Genomic DNA, 19,349 nt, shown 5'->3' with positions numbered 1-19,349 from the left:
ACTGACAACATTTCACATGAAATAAGTGTAACTCTGTGACAACGACCAAAAGAAACATGCTTTTGTTTAGTAGAGTAGGGAAAAGTTAGAACCCCAGAATTTCATTTCTGTCTGTGTCCCTGTTGCAAATTTTCCTTCTTTTCCAGTGTACTGAAACAATAGTCAGCATTGCAGGAAGTGGGAGTAAAGCTCTCTAATGAAGCCCCAGGTAGTACTAAAAACTCCAGAGGAAGTCTAATGTTTTGGCTTACATCCACTAAATACTGTCTATGCCCCCATAGAGGATAGTTCTCAAGTCTTCCTGCTCTGTATGACAACTATCACCAGGGCAGGAATTGAGAGGAAATAATGGGGAGACAGACAACAATAAAATACTGTCTGAGGTTGAGGGTTCCCCTTTATAAAATACATTTAAAGCATTATTGCATTGCTGCTTGTGTCTGTTTTGGGAGAATTTCCCCTCAGTTCCTGTTCTGTTTGACACCCAATAAACATGCATAGGATTAGGAGAAATCTCCCAAATGGTGACATTAGTTGACAAATGCTCCATATTATTCTAATTCAAAGCTAAAACAATTTTATATAGTGTTGGCCTTCACATAGCTTAATCTCTTGTGTTACTATATTATCTAATTCAAGTAATAAATGCCCATGAATCGCTCCCAGTCACCAGTTTATAAGGCCTCTTAAAGTGTATGTCAGAGCAAAATTATATATATATGTAGCGGTGTGTTGCCACTAGTTATTAACATCCACTAAATCACCCCACTGCCAGACCTTCATATATCACCTCTGAGACAATGAACAGTCCTTTGCTTTGTTTTGTTTTGTCTATTAGGGGGATATAACTTGGCTGGGGAAAGGGGTAACATGAAAAAAACTGTTGCTCTACCAGAAATGCAATAAGCATCTAACTTCCTGTTTGGGCCACCAATACAGTTAATTTGCTGAACTCAAATCCTAAGCAGTGTTGTCAACCCTGCCTTGTGAACTGTCCCACACATATTTGTTTCCTACTATAGATGTATACATTGATTGCTTACTCAGCAGGGACAGAGTTGAGACACTTACTAATTAAAAGACAATTTTGGTATTTAGAAAGGGTAAGGGAAGGAAAGGGGCTGTGGTTTAAAAATCATCTATTTTAGTTAAAAAAAAAAACAGTGCTTTGCTTTACAAATGTCCATTCAGCTCCGCTTTTTTCTTCTATCTTCTGTCTATTGTTCTGTCACTTCAGTGACCTGCAATAACCTGTACTATTCATTTTTTTATCACAATTACTTTTATATGAAACAACTTTCTGCAGTTAGACATTTCAGTTTTAGCTTTATTTAATTCATACAGGTACTTTCAAGCTGGGTGGTGGTTTTGCTTAGGGCTTCACAGTCATGAGAATAAAGGAAAAGTAGGCAAAAACTTGCAGGGTAAATTCAATAAACCAACACATGAAGAAAAAAAGTATTTTAAAATGTATATAAGATATTGATATATGTCTGAATTTAAACCTTATTGATTATAATCAAATCAGAGTTAGATTGTGCTAGCCTTGCATATCTACATGTCCAAAGCATAGTGTTTAAGACTAGTGATGGACGAACTTCCGACGGGACGTTTCGCGAAAGCGAAATGCGAACGGACCCAAACGTTCGCGAAACCGAACGTTCGCCGCGGGCCCCATTGACTTCAATGGGAGGCGAACTTTGCAAACCTTCATGTCGAATTTGCGGCCACGTGGTAATTATTAGGGGGTAAAACGTAGTCCCACCATCTGGACAATGACATAATACATGTATGAGGTGAATTTGGGATCGATAACTACAAGCATTTTTATTTTATTTGGGAAATTGTTCTAACAATTCAGGACTATGGAGCTAATGAAGGCAATGGAGGAGAGGGAAGGTCAGGGACCAGGGTAGGCAAAGAAGAGGGTGCAGGAGATGATCACCAGCAGCGTGACATACCGGAATGACACATGCACCGTGATAGAGGCATCTGACAGCAGCACCGTAATACAGAGCACTGACAGCAGCACCGTGACATACAGCGCTGACAGCAGCACCGTGACATACAGCGCTGACAGCAGCACCGTGACATACAGCGCTGACAGCAGCACCGTGACATACAGCGCTGACAGCAGCACCGTGACATACAGCGCTGACAGCAGCACCGTGACATACAGCGCTGACAGCAGCACCGTGACATACAGCGCTGACAGCAGCACCGTGACATACAGCGCTGACAGCAGCACCGTAAGCAGCCCCAGGAGGAAGTCAGCACAGCACAGGGATGGTGTGATCCCCTCATAATAAGAACCCCCAGGAGGAAGTCAGCACAGCACAGGGATAGTGTGATCCCTTCATAATAAGAACCCCCAGGAGGAAGTCAGCACAGCACAGGGATATCATAAGCAGCCCCAGTAGAAATATGACACCGCTCAACCTCTTCAAAGAGGAGGGTAGGGGCATATAGTACGGTGTGCTTTTTTGGGTCAAGGAAGTGAGCCAAATGAATTAAGAAGGTCTGTGTGCTTGATTAAAAAAATAGTTTATAGACATATACATGGTCTACTGGTCACATGTGTTGAATTCCTCCGAGATCCATGCCTCATTCATTTTTAGAAATGTGAGGTAGTTAACACTGTGGTGAGCTAGGCGAGTACGCTTATCGGTCACAATCCCCCCTGCTGCGCTGAACGTCCTTTCGGACAGGACACTGGATGAGGGGCAAGCCAACAGTTCGATTGCAAATTGGGCAAGCTCTGGCCAGAGGTCAAGCCTGCCCACCCAGTAGTCTAGGGGTTCATCACTCCTCAGAGCGTCCACATCGGCCGTTAACCCAATGTAGTCGGACACCTGACGGTCTAGGCGTTCCCTGATGCTGGATCCGGATGACACCTGTCGATGGGTCGGCTGAAAGAATGACCTCATATCCGAAGTCACCAACACATCTTCAAACCGGCCTCTTCTTGCAGGCGCTGTTGGATTGGTACCCGCAAATCCTTCTCTGGGAGTGGGAATTGCTCCTCTGCCAGCGCACGCAAAAGCAGAATGCAGCATTTCTCGAAGCAAGGCCTGGAAGTGCTGCATTCTGACAGCCCTCTGCGACGGCGGTAACATTTCCGCCATTTTGTGTTTGTACCGGGGGTCTAAGTACGTTGCCACCCAGTACTGGTCCTTGACCCTCATGCTTTTTATACGGGGGTCCCTATTAAAACACTGGAGCATGAAGGCCCCCATTTGCACTAAAGTGGAAGCGGTGTGGTGGCCTGGCTCCTGCTCATCATCCAGGATAATGTCGTCCTCTTCATTCTCCTCTCCCCATCCTCGCACAACAGGGATCCCAGAAAGGTTTAAAGCATGCTCTTCTTGCTCCTGCTCATCCGCCCCGGCACCATCCTCCTCTGACTCCTCATCAGACTCCTGTTGTTGACTTGTCTCAGATAGAGTAGCCCCCCCTGGGAATTCATCCAGCATTGCGACTTCCTCATCTTCCCGCTCCTGCTCCTCCACAGCCTGATCAATGACACGACGCAATGCACGCTCCAGAAAGAAGGCATAAGGTACCATGTCACTGATGGCGCCATGGCTGCGACTGACCAGTTTGGTGATCTCCTCAAATGGCCGCAGAAGTCTGCATGTGTCGCGCATGAGCAGCCACTGGCGCGGTGAAAAAAAACCCAGCTCCCCAGAACCGTTTCTTTCGCAGAGTTCATACAGGTAGACGTTAACTGCACGTTTCTGCTGGAGCAGCCTATCAAGCATATAGAAGGTTGAGTTCCATCGCGTCGGGCAATCGCAAATAAGACGTCTGACCGGCAGATGGTGTCGCCGCTGAATGTCAGCAAGGCGAGCCATGGCCGTGTAAGATCTTCTGAAATGGGCCGAGATTTTCCTTGCCTGACGCAAGATGTCCTGGACCCCAGGGTATTTGACAAGGAATCGCTGCACGACCAAGTTTAAGACGTGTGCCATGCACGGCACGTGCGTGATTTTGCCCTGTTTCAATGCGCTAAGCAGATTGGCACCGTTGTCACACACCACTTTACCAACTGTCAAATTGAGCGGTGTTAGCCACTCATCTGCCTGTGAACGCAAAGCTGAAAGGAGTGCCGGGCCAGTGTGGCTCTTTGCTTCCAGGCACAACAGACGCAGCACGGCATGGCAACGTCTCACCTGGCATGTGGAATAGGTTCTGGGGAGCTTGGGCGGTGCAGTGGAAGAGACGCTAGCAGCGGAAAAGGAGGAGGCAGCTGAGGAGGAGAGGGAGGAGGATGGAGTAGGAGGAGGAGAAGAAGAGTCAGGCCTGCATGCAATCCGTGGCGGTAAAACCAAATCTACACGGGTGCCACGGGTTACATGCTTGACGGCCGTCAGAAGGTTCACCCAGTGGGCAGTAAAACTGATATACCTTCCCTGCCCGTGTTTGCTAGACCACGTGTCTGTGGTCAGATGTATCTTGGCACCGACACTGTGTGCCAGAGATACATTCACTTGCCGCTGAACATGGCCATATAGCTCTGGGATGCCCTTCTCTGAGAAATACTTCCTTCCTGGGACCTTCCATTGTGGTGTTCCAATGGCCACAAATTTGCGAAAGGCCTCCGAGTCCACCAGTTTATATGGCAGTAGTTGGCGGGCTATGAGTTCTGACAAGCCAGCCGCCAACCGTTGGGCAAGAGGGTTATCCGGCGTCATCATTTTTTTACGCTCAAACATTAGGCCCACGGAAGCCTGCCTTTTTGCAGAAAAATGTGAGCTTGGCGTGATGGAAGGTGGAGTGGAGGACAATTGTGAGGAGAGAGGAGAAGGAGAAGTAGAAGACGAGGCTGGACGGTGAGAGCCTGCAGTGTGGCTTTGTGTGTTCCGTTGCTCCCACTGGGCTCGGTGATGGCTGCTCATGTGCCTTCTTAAGGCGGTCGTCCCTAGGTGAGTATTGGGCTTACCGCGACTAACGCGTTGACTGCAAAGATTGCAGATGGCAACGCTATTGTCAGCAGCGGACACGTTAAAAAAAGCCCACACTGCGGAGCCATGTGCCGGTGTCCTGGGAGCGCCAGATGTGACCGTACATGGTCGATGACTCGCTCCTGATACATTTGCAGTCTGCTTTGTCCCTGCTGTGCAATGTAAGTCATTGCTGCTTCTCCTCCCTATCTGCTGGTCCATATCTCCCTCTGAACTCCCCTCCTCTTCCTCTCTTGTGGGCACCCACGTGACATCACTAGACACGTCATCATCAACGTCACCTTCCCCACCGCTATAAGTAGAGATCTCGGAGTAGGCAGCAACACCGGGGACCAACCTCCTCCTTGGGCTGATCTGGGTACTGGCGTCAGACTGCTGAGTAGCGCTTGTTGCTACCTCCTCTTCCTGATCCAATACCAAGAGTGGCTGCGCATCAGAAATGTCCTCTTGATATGGATCGGAAAATAATTCCAGTGACTCAAGCGGAAGGTATGTGGTGGTGGTGGTGGTGGTCGTGTTGTTAGTGGTAGTGTCTTTGGGGGTGCACATAGCAGAGAGTGAAGAAGAGGGTGCAGATCGAGAGGATGAGGAGGGTGCAGAAGAGTAAGGCTGAGCGAGCCACTCAACCAAGTCTGGTGCATCCTTTAAAGTAATTGAACGCACCTTCTGCAACTTCCCACTTTGGCTCAAGCCTGTTGCTCCTGCCCTACCCCTACCACCCCTGCGGAAGGGCCTGCCTCTTCCTCTGCCTGTCATTTTTTAAATGACCCTGTGACAAAACTCTTAGTCCCTATACCGATGAAGGACTGCTGCAGTATAGGGCAGCGGTCAGCAGTGGTGCACGTCAACCCTATCTATTGTGGACCGATAGCGGTCCTTACAGAACAGCAGACTGTACCGCACTCAAGCCTATGTACCGTAGCACCCTATACCAAGTTACCAGTCCTTATAAGAACTTTTGTGGACCAAGCAGGTTGTGTATTAGTGTTTAGCAGACTGTACGTCAGTCCCTATACCGCTGAAGGACTGCTGCAGTATAGGGCAGCGGTCAGCAGTGGTGCACGTCAACCCTATCTATTGTGGACCGATAGCGGTCCTTACAGAACAGCAGACTGTACCGCACTCAAGCCTATGTACCGTAGCACCCTATACCAAGTTACCAGTCCTTATAAGAACTTTTGTGGACCAAGCAGGTTGTGTATTAGTGTTTAGCAGACTGTACGTCAGTCCCTATACCGCTGAAGGACTGCTGCAGTATAGGGCAGCGGTCAGCAGTGGTGCACGTCAACCCTATCTATTGTGGACCGATAGCGGTCCTTACAGAACAGCAGACTGTACCGCACTCAAGCCTATGTACCGTAGCACCCTATACCAAGTTACCAGTCCTTATAAGAACTTTTGTGGAACAAGCAGGTTGTGTGTTAGTGATTAGCAGACTGTACGTCAGTCCCTATACCGCTGAAGGACTGCTGCAGTATAGGTGAGCGGTCAGCAGTGGTGCACGTCAACCCTATCTATTGTGGACCGATAGCGGTCCTTACAGAACAGCAGACTGTACCGCACTCAAGCCTATGTACCGTAGCACCCTATACCAAGTTACCAGTCCTTATAAGAACTTTTGTGGACCAAGCAGGTTGTGTATTAGTGTTTAGCAGACTGTACGTCAGTCCCTATACCGCTGAAGGACTGCTGCAGTATAGGGCAGCGGTCAGCAGTGGTGCACGTCAACCCTATCTATTGTGGACCGATAGCGGTCCTTACAGAACAGCAGACTGTACCGCACTCAAGCCTATGTACCGTAGCACCCTATACCAAGTTACCAGTCCTTATAAGAACTTTTGTGGACCAAGCAGGTTGTGTATTAGTGTTTAGCAGACTGTACGTCAGTCCCTATACCGCTGAAGGACTGCTGCAGTATAGGGCAGCGGTCAGCAGTGGTGCACGTCAACCCTATCTATTGTGGACCGATAGCGGTCCTTACAGAACAGCAGACTGTACCGCACTCAAGCCTATGTACCGTAGCACCCTATACCAAGTTACCAGTCCTTATAAGAACTTTTGTGGAACAAGCAGGTTGTGTGTTAGTGATTAGCAGACTGTACGTCAGTCCCTATACCGCTGAAGGACTGCTGCAGTATAGGTGAGCGGTCAGCAGTGGTGCACGTCAACCCTATCTATTGTGGACCGATAGCGGTCCTTACAGAACAGCAGACTGTACCGCACTCAAGCCTATGTACCGTAGCACCCTATACCAAGTTACCAGTCCTTATAAGAACTTTTGTGGACCAAGCAGGTTGTGTATTAGTGTTTAGCAGACTGTACGTCAGTCCCTATACCGCTGAAGGACTGCTGCAGTATAGGTGAGCGGTCAGCAGTGGTGCACGTCAACCCTATCTATTGTGGACCGATAGCGGTCCTTACAGAACAGCAGACTGTACCGCACTCAAGCCTATGTACCGTAGCACCCTATACCAAGTTACCAGTCCTTATAAGAACTTTTGTGGACCAAGCAGGTTGTGTATTAGTGTTTAGCAGACTGTACGTCAGTCCCTATACCGCTGAAGGACTGCTGCAGTATAGGGCAGCGGTCAGCAGTGGTGCACGTCAACCCTATCTATTGTGGACCGATAGCGGTCCTTACAGAACAGCAGACTGTACCGCACTCAAGCCTATGTACCGTAGCACCCTATACCAAGTTACCAGTCCTTATAAGAACTTTTGTGGAACAAGTGAGTTGTGAATGTTTAGCAGACTGCAGCAGAAGGGCAGCAGTCAAGTATAATATCCTTTCTATATTTGGAAGAAAGAATATTATACATGTACAAGCCTATTACTGTACCACTGATACCAGTCCTGAAAAGAACCTTTGTGGAACTAATAATAACAGCAAGTCTTTAAAATTACCCTCACTGCCTGACAACACTGCTTCCTTCCTGTCCCTATACAAATTGGCAAAAAAAGAGAACGATTAGTGGTTACTGGAACAGCTCTTTTGTGGACCTTGATAGTAACAGCTAATGATGATGATGATGATGATGATGATGAAAGACTAATCTGGCTGTCCCTGTAGCATACACCGTCCTTTCCCTTTCTCTAAACTAACAAAAGACACTCAGGCTGCTGCAAGAATCAGCAGCACAGCAAACCTATCAACACCTAACACCTATACCAGTCCTGAAAAGAACTTTTGTGTACCAAATAGCTAGTGGTTTATCTCTCCCTACTCCACACAGGAACCTGTCCCTATCGTAACAGAAGAAAGAATGTAAAATGGCCACCGGATCGGGTGTATTTATAGGTTAGGGGGAATGTACAAGTGTCCATGTGCTGTCATGTCTCAATTGGCTGTCCTGTATCACATGATAAACGTGTCACCAAAGGTTAAAGTTCTTGTATACATTAAACACGTAAGTCCGCCGCGGCGAACGACGGAAAAAGGCGTTCGAACGTGCGGACCGCGAATGTCGGAAATTCGCCGCGAAACGACCGCCGGGCGAAACGTTCGTCCATCACTATTTAAGACTTGAGTTGTTTATCATGGCCTAGTTTATCATATATTTAGATCTGTTTCACATATGTTTCATCTATTGTTTTATGTAGTAGACTGTTTTACTGTTTATTTTGCTAACCTGTAACTTCATCTGTTACACTAAATCACACTCACTGTTGAGATAAGAATTTATGAAAATCAGTGTTATTATTTTAAACCTGAATTATTTTGTACAGGGCAACTTAATCTGGGTTTTGGACATGGTAAACAAGAGAAGCAAGGAAAGGTGGGCGGTAACAGTCAAGGAGGGAGCAAGGACTCATCTGAAGAGGATGAAGGTATGTAGAATTTAAGAAAGCTGTTATTGGTTAAAATCCCATTTTGATATTAAAGTAGCAGTAACCCTAGCTAGCGTTGCATGTTTACATCACTACAATATGACACGTAGTGGTCTATTTTTAAAACATTTTGTGCACAAACGTCACATACATTAATGCAATCGAAACTGAATTTCACAGTGGGTTTTCAAATAAATTAAATCCTGTATCATCCTTTACATCTAGAGCCTAAAATGCAGTATAGTTTTCTGAAATACCCCAATGAGAAAATACACTGCACCTTGCTCCACCTGGAGCAGATGTTCATCTATTGCAGTGACCCACTGAAATATAAGGAAATCTCATTCATTTTTAAATCCCAATTAACTTTTATGAAAACTTTTTGAAATCAGACTTTTTGGCTCAAGCCTTACCTAATGTATACAGGTCATTTCAAACTAGCTGGCGGGTTTGATGTCATGAGAATACAGAAAAGCTGGGCATAAACATCCAGGGTAGAATCAAGGAATGGGGGTGTAAAGGTGTAAAAGTAAAGAATTTAGAGATCTCCTAAATGAAAAATAAAGTTCTGGGGATCAAAAGGGGCATAGCAAAGAAATGGGTCTGGGATTCAAGTGGTTTTAGAAACATCTTGTTAGCGTTGTCTAATATGTTTTTAAAGTCTACAAGGCTATGGGGCATAATAAAAAAAAAAAAAAAAAAGGAAGTATATCACTGTTCTTTATATATGTACATTCAGCTATGGTTGTTTCTTGCAGTAACCTGCGGAGATACAGTAACTGATAACCTTATCCAGTTTTTTTGTATTCATAATTACCTACTTCTATTCATATCAGTGCTATACCCTTGCTAGAAGTGCGTGTCTACATATTTAAAGAATACCATTTAAGTCTTGGTCATTCATTTTGACCCAGTTTATTTTATATATTTTTTAAAAATATGTTTTTTTCTATTGTTTTGTGTACCAGACAATTTTATTGTTTGCAAGGCTGTAACTTCTTGTTACATTCACTGTTAGGTGAAGAAATTATTTAAACCTGAATTATTTTGTACAGGAAAATTGAATCCAGGTTTTGGACATGGTAGCCATAAGAAGCAAGGAAAGGTGGGAATTAACATTCAGGGAGGAAGCAAGGACTCATCTGAAGAGGATAAAGGTATATAGAACCTAAGAAAGCTGCTACTGTTCATCTGTATAAAATTCCTTCTTTGCTATAAAAGCTGCAGAACACCTGGCTAGCATTGCATGTTCACATTTGTACAATATAATATTTAGCCCCTGTACACACGGTCGGAGATTTCCACAACCAAATCCGTCGGATTTTACCCGTCGGATTTTGTCCATCGGATCTTCTCCGAAACTGTTGCATACACACGGTCAGACAAAGAACGTGATGACGTAATTTCATTACGATGGGACTACATTCAGGCTAGTAGCCAATAGCTTTGATGTAGGAATTTGATCTGAGCATGCGTGGCACTTGCTCCGATCAAAATTCTCTACACATGATCGGAGTATGTCCGATCGGCCCAGTTGGTTGGGAAATATTTCCAACATGTTTGAAAACTGGGTCCGACGGATATTCCGACTGAATCGGTCCGATGCATACCACACACAGTCGGATTATCCGACGACACGGTCTGATAGGACACATATCGACGGATTCTCCGAGTGTGTACAAGGGCTTAGTCATTTATTTTGGCCAAGGTCATTTGTGTATATCTAGAGAACATAAGCTTGGATACTTCCTTCATTCCTTGAATTACCCATGTTATTATTTACTGACATGAAGTTTATGTACAAACCATATTCACTCACTGGTAAGTGAAGAAATCTTTGAAATTGGTGTTTAAGTAAAATATTAATATCTTCTTTTATAGGTCAAAGCAATGTCAGTGGTGGATTATGGCATGGCCAAAGCAGTCATGAAAGTGAGTACACCCCTCACATTTTTGTAAACATTTTATTATATCTTTTTATGTGACAACGCTGAAGAAATTACACTTTGCTACAAGTAGTAAATTTACAGCATGTATAACAGCAAATTAACTTAACACACAGCCATTAATGTCTAAACTGCTGGCAACAAAAGTGAGGACATCCCTAAGTGAAAATGTCTAAATTGGGCTTAAAGTGTCAATATTTTGTGTGGCCACCATTATTTTCCAGCACTGCCTTAACCCTCTTGGGCATGGAGTTCACCATAGCTTCACAGGTTGCCCATCACCTTTACCCTCGGCTTCTTTAGCAAGGCAGTGGTCATCTTGGAGGTGTATTTGGGGTTGTTATCATATTGGAATATTGCCCTACGGTCCAGTCTCCGAAGGGAGGGGTTAATGCTCTGCTTCAGTATGTCACAGTACATGTTGGCATTAATGGTTCCCTCAATGAACTTTAGCTCCCCAGTGCCGGCAGGACTCATGCAGCCCCAGACCATGACACTCACACCACCATACTTAACTATAGGCAAGACGTACTTGTCTTTGTACTCACCTGGTTGCTGCCACACATGTTTGACACCATCTGAACCAAATAAGTTTATCTTGGTCTCATCAAACTACAGGGCATGGTTCCAGTAATCCATGTCCTTAGTCTACTTGTCTTCAGCAAACTGTGTGTGTGCTTTCTTTTGCATCATCTTTAGAAGAGGCTTCCTTCTGGGATGACAGCCAAGCAGACCAATTTGATGCAGTGTGCAGCGTATGGTCTGTGCACTGACAGGCTGTCCCCCCACCTCTTCAACCTCTGCAGCAATGCTAGCAGCACTCATACGTCTATTTCCCGAAGACAACCTCTGGATATGATGCTGAGTACATGCACTCAACTTCTTTGGTCGACTATGGCGAGGCCTGTTCTGAGTGCAACCTGTCCTGTTAAATCACTGTATGGTTTTGGCCACTGTGTTGCAGCTAAATTTTAGGGTCTTGGCAATCTTGTTATAGCCTAGGCCATCTTTATGTAGAGCAACAATTCTTTTTTCATATATTTGCCATGAGGTGCCATGTTGAACTTCCAGTGACCAGTATAAGAGAGTGAGAGCAATAACACCAAATTTAACACACCTGCTCCCCAGTCACACATGAGACCTTGTAACATTAATAAGTCACATGACACCAGGGAGGGAAAATGGCTAATTGGTTCCAATTTGGAAATTTCACTTAGAGGAATACTCACTTTTGTTGCCAGCAGATTAGACATTAATGGCTGTGTGTTGAGTTTGAGGTTTAGCAAGTTTACGCCCTTATACAAGCTGTGCACTCTTCACTTTACATTGTAGCAAAGTGTCATTTCTTCAGTGTTGTCACATGAAAAGATAAAATAAAATTTTAACAAAAATGTGAGGGGTGTATTTACTTTTGTGTGTGATACTGTGTGTGTGTGTGTGTGTATGTATATATATATATGTATATATATATATATATATATATATATATATATATATATATATATATATATATATATTTATATATATACACACACACACACACACAAGTAAGCACATGAGTCACAGATGCCAATTAAAATGTTGCTGGGTTAGAGGTTATTTGCTCCACTGCTATTTCTAAAGGTATCGTATCTAGCAATGCAGTTATGACAGCTATGTTCCAACAATAAGCCTGGGAGCTGAATGTATTAGTTCCTGGGCTTGTAATCCTGCTACAAAGTGCTCTACTGTGGCAGAGTGCAATAATTTACTGTATATTCACATTGTGCTTGAAGTGGAAGTGCCTGAATATCCTGCCTGTAAAGATACTGCACTTCCTGTCAGTCTCTCATCTACTGGTAACTAGACCAGAGTGGACTTAGCTCTGCCCTATGTTTCCTTGCTGCATGATTGAATTATTGCTTATTGATTATTATAATCGATCTTTCATTTTACAGGTGTACGTGAGTGCTTGATCTGATCTAAGAAGAATGTATAATATATTGGATTATACTATAAAAGTCTATAAGTGTAAAGTATGAAACTGAGACTTTATTTTTCATTCTAAATGAAAAATAAAGTTATGGGACTCAAGAAGCGTATAGGAAGGAGGGGGCCTAGGACTTAAAAAGTGGTTTAAGAATCGCCTTGTTGGGTTTGTTTAATATACTATATATAATTTAAATCTACAAGGCTTTCGGGTATAAGTATACAGCAGGAGTGTGGCCTTACTACAGCCATACTGCAACTCTTTAAAAAAAAAAAAAAGACAGTTCTATGCTTTAGAAATGTTTTATTAAAATATATTCACAATTACTTTTTATGTAAAACAGCCTTTTGAAAATAGACATTTCAGTTTGAGCAATATTTAATTTATATAGATAATTTCAAGCTGGCTGGTAGTTTTGGCCTTGGGTTTGGCAGTCAAGAGGGTAAAGGAAAAGTGGACATCCAGGGAAGAATCAATCAATCATCCTATGAAGATAAAGGTATTTAGAACTTATACTGTATAAATCATTGTTGTCTGCCAGCATTTAAACCTTTTTATTCTATTCATATCAGTATTAGACCTACCTAGCACTGCATGTCTACAGTGTACTATATAGGTTGTGGTCATTCATCTTTACCCAGTTGATGTTATAGTGAAACAAAATAGATTTAGTCTATTGTTTTGTGTACCAGACAATTTTACTGTTTGCTAACCTGTAATTTCATCTACTAAAATAAATCACATTCACAGTTAGGTAAAAAAATATACATTTCAGAGTTATTACTTTAAACCTTAATTATTTTGCACAGGACACTTTAATCTGGGCTTTGGACGTGGTAGGCATGAGAAGCAAGGAAAGGTGGGCATTAACATTCAAGGAGGAAGCAAGGATTCGTCTGAAGAGGATAAGGGTATGTACAAGCTAAGGAAGCTGCCACTGTTCATCAGTATTAAATCCATAGATGTACACAGCCTATTGCATTAGAGCATGCACCCCAAAGCGCAAACACACACGTGCGTGCGTGTATATATATATATATATATATATATATATATATATATATAAAGTGATGTGACTAATATATGAACATATTCATAAATCCTCTATATCAAAAATTAAAAAAATATAAATATAAATATGTGCAAAAATATATTAATTTATAAATGTGCCTGTACATTAACCGTCTCATCAAATGCAAAAGTCCATAAAATTTCCAATTCCATCACATATAGATAAACATATCTTCATAAACCTTCAAAAACCAAACACCAACAGGCCTGTCACCAAAGCCCCTTAAGGGCATATGCTCACGTTATCCAGTGGACCCCTCAAACAAAAGGGAGGTCATATATGTTTGTCAGACTCATAGGTTTCATAGATTCACAGTGCTATTCTAACAGTCTTCACATCCCAAAGCAAAGAGATTCATATAAGATATTCATACAGGATAAAAAGTAGAAGCTAATAGTGCATACGTCTGCTGAAAAACTTGTTATTCTAATAAAAACATCCAGCTGTACACTCACATAAATCCATATATATATATATATATATATATATATATATATATATATATATATATATATATATAAAATATATACAATACCAGCAATCCTTACAAACAAAAGGGCAATTGGTTCCTGCCCATCGTCATGCTGTCAGCGTCCACCTGACACGTTATGCCAAATCTGGTTTCTCCAAGGCTGAAGTTTGAGAAAGCTGATGGTGAATGTATGTAAACAAGAAAAGAAAATTGTGGAAAAAAAAATTGTATTTAATTTCTGAATTTCCCAAAAATTGTGACAAAAAAAATGATAGCTTCAAAAAACTTGCCATGCCTCTTAGTAAATAACTTGAACTGTCTATGTATCATTTGGGGGGCATTTTTACTGTTCTGGTATTTTAGGGCCTCAAGAATTTATATATATATACCATAGCTTGTAAGCTCTATAACCTTCCCACGGACTAAAGACATTAGTTGACAGATGCTCTGTATTATTCTAATTCGAATCTAAAACAAGTTTATAAAGTGTTGACCTTGATTTATCTTAATCTCTTGTGTTAATATTTTATCAAATTCAAGTAAGAAATGGTCATGAATCTCTCCCAATCACCAGTTTATAAGATCTCTTGAAATGTATGTCAGCAGAGAGAGAGAGAGAGAGAGAGTATGTATATGTACAATAAATGCTGTGAGTTGTACATCTCATGCACATTTTCCCCAGGCCATATTCCTTCAAAACCCAACACAAAGACAACATGAAAAAACTGTTGATCTACCAGAAATGCAATAAGCTTTTAACTTCCTGTTTGGGCCACCAATACAGTTCATTTGCTGAACTCAAATCCTAAGTAGTATTGCCAACCCTGTCTTGTGGACTATCCCACACATATCTGTTTCCTTACTATAGATGTATACATTGACTGCCTTCTCAGTAAAACAATGCTGCTGCCTAGACTCCCATAAGCCAGCCCATGTATTGTTTGTAAGGAAGGGGCTATTGGAAGTTGTAGTTCTAGGGGCATGGGTGAGCCAGCAGAAACTGACATCCTAGCAGCTGCCTTTGCAAATATTTTACAAATCTGGCGATTATGTCTCAAAGAGTAATACAAGCTTTTTCTCACTACAGAAGCCGGGTCAAATAAAAAAAATATTCTGGGACGTGCTATAGAGAGGAGAGGAAAGGGGTTTGGGGTTAAATTTAGGCTATATATGAACATAGCCTTTTAATCTTATGTGCTCATTGAAGAGGCGTTGAACTCTTTAGTATAATTTCATAATATCTTCTAAATATATTAGGTCATCCACAATCTGGAGGTAAAAGTGGAAATGGGCACGGTAGTGACGAAGAGAAAGGAAAGCTAAATATCCACATTAAAAGAGGAAAGAAAGGGTCAGTCAAAGAAGATAATTCAGAAGAAAATAAAGGTAAGGAAATAATGGGGTAAATTACAACAATAAAATACTGACTGAAGTTATACGGGTTTCCCTTTATAAAATGAATCTAAAACATTATTATTGCTTGTGTCTGTTTTAGCCCTCAGTTCTTGTTCTGTTTGACACCCAATAAATAGACATAGGATTAGGAGACATCTCCCAAATGGTAACATTAGTTGACAAATGCTCTATGTTATTCTACTTTGAGGCTAAAACAAGTTTATATAGTGTTGGCCTTGATATAGCGTAATCTCTTGTGTTACTATATTATCTAATTCAAGTAATAAATGGCCATGAATCTCTCCCAGTCACCAGTTTATAAGGTCTCTTAAAGTGTATGTCAGAGCAACATTTTATATATATATATATATATATATATATATATACTGTTTATAAGTAGTTAAACAGTATGTATATGTAGATGTTGTAAAAAGTGTTTTCTCACTACAGAAGCAGGGTCAAATAGAGGGGGGGAGAGAGAGGAAGGAAGTTTGGGGTTAAATTTAGGAAATATCATAACATATCCTTTAAGACATATTCGCTCATTGAAGAGGTATTGAACTCTCTACTATAATTTCATAATATCTTCTAAATATATTTGGTCATTCACAATCTGGAGGTAAAAGTGGAAATGGGAAAGGTAGTGATGAAGAGCAAGGAAAGATCAATATTCACATAAAAGGAGGGAAGGAAGGGTCATTCGAAGAAGATAATTCAAAAGAAAATAAGGGTAATTTTTTTCTACAATGAATGTTTATCAATTTCATCTTAAAATGTATATTGTGGGGACAAATTTATAAATAATCTGTTTGCAAAGCTTTTCCTCTACTTTATTATGGACCATGTTTACACTGTATGCATGGAGGTGTTTGCTATCACAAGAAGTTTCCGCATCTTTTTCTAATGCAAGTTTAAAAAACAAAGAAGTGATCCCATTTGTGGCTACCAGCTACTTTTAATGTCTTACATTGATTGTCACAAATTATTTTGAGGCCTAGCTCTAGCCGAACTTTTACGTTGTTTAAGTTTTGGTTATTTTGGCAAAGTATTGGAACCTCTATCAGGTTTTGAAATGTATGCAATGCCAAAACGTTTTGCTAGTTTGAATAGAGTGGGGAAGAACTGAGACTCCTGCCAAAAATGTATTGTTCCTCAGGACTCCATTAGAGAGATTTCCCCCACTTCCTGTCCTGCTGACAACAATTCACCCAACAAGAAATAAGTGTAACTCTCTGACAACAACAAAGACTGAAATAAACATGCTTTTCTTTAAAAGAGTAGGGGAAAGTTAGAACCCTGGATTTTCATTTCTGTCTGTGTCTCTGTTGCAGATTGTCTTTCTTTTCCAATGTGCTGAAATAATTGTCAGCATTACAGAAAGTGGGAGTAAATATCTCTAATGAAGCCACAGGCAGTGCTTAAAGCTCCAGAGGAAGTCTAATGTTTTTGGCTTACATCCACTAAATTAACTGTCTATGCCCCCACAGAGGACATGTCTTCCTACTCTGTATGACAACTGTCACTGGGGCAGGAACTGGAAGAAAATAATGGGGAGACAGACAACAAAGAGACAGACATCAATAAAATACTGACAGAGCCTATGAAAGTTCACCTCTCATAAAAAGTATTGATGATCTGCCAGAAATGCAATGAGCTTCTAAATTCCTGTTTGGGCTACCAATATCATTTTCTGAATCCCAAGCAGTGTTGTCAACCCTTCCTTCTGGACTATCCTACACATATCTATTTCCTTCGCTAGATTTATACATTTCTCAACGAAACAATGCTGCTGCCTTGACTCCAATAAGCCTGCCCATGTACTTTATGTAAGGAAAGGTCTTTTGGAGATTATAGTTTTAGGGGCATGCCTGCACCAACAGAAACTGACCTCCTAGCAGCTGCCTCTTCAAATATTTTACAAGCCTGGTGAATATGTCACAAACAATAATTAAAGCTGTTTCTCACTACAGAAGGAAGGTCAAGTAAAAAAAATACATTCTGGGACAGGTTATAGAGGGGGGATGTGCAGGGAGTTTTGGGGTTAAATTTATGCAATGTGTAAACAGAACCTTTAAGTTGTATTGGTTCATTAAAGAGACTTGGATCTTTTTACTTTAATTTCATAAAATCATCTAAATATATTAGGTCATCCACTATCTTTAGGTAAAAGTAGAAATGGGAAAGGTAGTGATGAAGAACAAGGGAAGATCAATATTCGCATAAAAGAAGGAAAAAAAGGGTCATCTGAAGAAGATAATTCAAAAGAAAAAAAAGGTATTTTTTTTCTATAATGAATGATTATCAATATCATCTAAAAATAAATATTATAGAGATTGATTTATAAATAATCTGTTTATATAATCTTTCCTCTACTGTATTATGGACCATGTTTTACACTGAATGCATGGAGGTGTTTGCTTTCCCAACAAATTTCTGGAATTTCTAACTACCAGCTGCTTTTAATTTCTTCCACTGACTGTCATAGATGCTATAAGAATTAACTAATAGGCTTACTCTAGCCAAACTTTTATTTTATTCAAGTTTTGGTTATTTTGGCAAATGGATATTTTGGGAAAGGGCTGGAACTCCTGACAATTTTGTATTGTTCCTTAGGAATTCATTAGAGAGATTCATGCCCCACACACACTTCAAGTGCTACTGGCAACATTTCACCCAAAATTAAATAGATGTAACTTTCTGACAACAACAAAAAATGACAGATTTTCTTCCTTTTTCAGTCTGAGAAAATAATGGGGAGGCAGACAACAATAAAATCCTGATAGAGGTTCTGATTTTCCCTATCGAAGAGCAATGAAAAAATATTTAATTGCTGCTTGTGTCCTTTTTGGGAAAATTCCCCCTCAGTTGCAGTTCTGTCTGACAATCAATAAATAGACATGAGTGGAGGAGGAGAAATCTCCCAAATGCTGACATTAGTTGACAGATGCTCTAAATTATTCTTATTCTAAGATAAAAATAGTTTGGCTAGTGTTGACCTTTAGCTAACTTAATCTCTTGTGTTTCTATATTATATATTTAATATCGTGTTACTATTTTATATAATCCAAGTAGGGAAAGGCAGCGACAGCCATGAGGATAATGGGAAGCATGAAGGAAAACACAAGGGAAGACATGACTCTGCAGAGAAGAAACGTAAGTTAATTTCTGACCAAGATTTATCCTTCTCTAAAATTTTTCTTAAAATTCATTGAAGTAGACCTGAAGGTAAAACCTTTTTTTTTCATTCTGGAAATAAAAAGTCAGGGTTATAACTCCTGTCAGGAATTTTGTTTTCCATCTGTATCCCAGCATGGAGATTTCTCTTCGATGCCTATGACATAACCACAACAGTAAGTGATATTAAATCTCTCCAAAGTAAGGAAAATCCCTAGTAGTCACCAGGCTCACCAGAACTAATGTACTTAATGGAAGATTTCCCCTCTCTTCCTGCTCTGGTGACCATTCAACGTTTGGGATTTCTCTTCACTCTCAGTGAGAAAGATCAGCAGGAAGAATAGAAACCCAAGTGTATGTACATCTCTATAATGGGGGCACGGACATCAATAAATACCTGGCTTGTGTTCTAATCCCTCCCCGCTTAAATATGAAACAAAAATGTTTTGCCTTCAGTTATATTTCAACAGTTTTCATTCAACCAATAGTTATAATTTCCATTACCTTCCAAATGTGAATTATATAATCC

At 41.2% G+C, this 19,349-nt stretch overlaps 1 protein-coding gene across 34 annotated transcripts in view; it reads left to right on the top strand.

The window, feature by feature from the left end:
• LOC143933905 (uncharacterized) overlaps nucleotides 1-19,349 on the top strand; it is a 259,725-nt gene that overhangs the window by 89,350 nt on the left and 151,026 nt on the right. For 26 of the 34 annotated variants that reach the window (XM_077457035.1, XM_077457039.1, XM_077457040.1 and 23 more), the window contains 7 exons: nucleotides 8,691-8,792; nucleotides 9,848-9,949; nucleotides 13,099-13,206; nucleotides 13,517-13,618; nucleotides 15,509-15,637; nucleotides 17,792-17,920; nucleotides 18,716-18,799. In XM_077457035.1, coding sequence (XP_077313161.1) covers nucleotides 8,691-8,792; nucleotides 9,848-9,949; nucleotides 13,099-13,206; nucleotides 13,517-13,618; nucleotides 15,509-15,637; nucleotides 17,792-17,920; nucleotides 18,716-18,799 — 756 coding nt within the window. The remainder of the gene's footprint in view (nucleotides 1-8,690; nucleotides 8,793-9,847; nucleotides 9,950-13,098; nucleotides 13,207-13,516; nucleotides 13,619-15,508; nucleotides 15,638-17,791; nucleotides 17,921-18,715; nucleotides 18,800-19,349) is intronic. The other 8 variants (XM_077457032.1, XM_077457024.1, XM_077457046.1 and 5 more) reach the window with 6 other exon arrangements.

The sequence above is a fragment of the Lithobates pipiens genome, unplaced genomic scaffold, assembly GCF_037356315.1.
Source record: "Lithobates pipiens isolate NorthernLeopardFrog02 unplaced genomic scaffold, aLitPip1_a1.2 Scaffold_27, whole genome shotgun sequence".
In the NCBI taxonomy this organism is placed as follows: Eukaryota; Metazoa; Chordata; class Amphibia; order Anura; family Ranidae; genus Lithobates; species Lithobates pipiens.
Note: the sequence above shows the minus strand (reverse complement) of the source record. Positions and strands in the feature narration are given on the sequence as shown.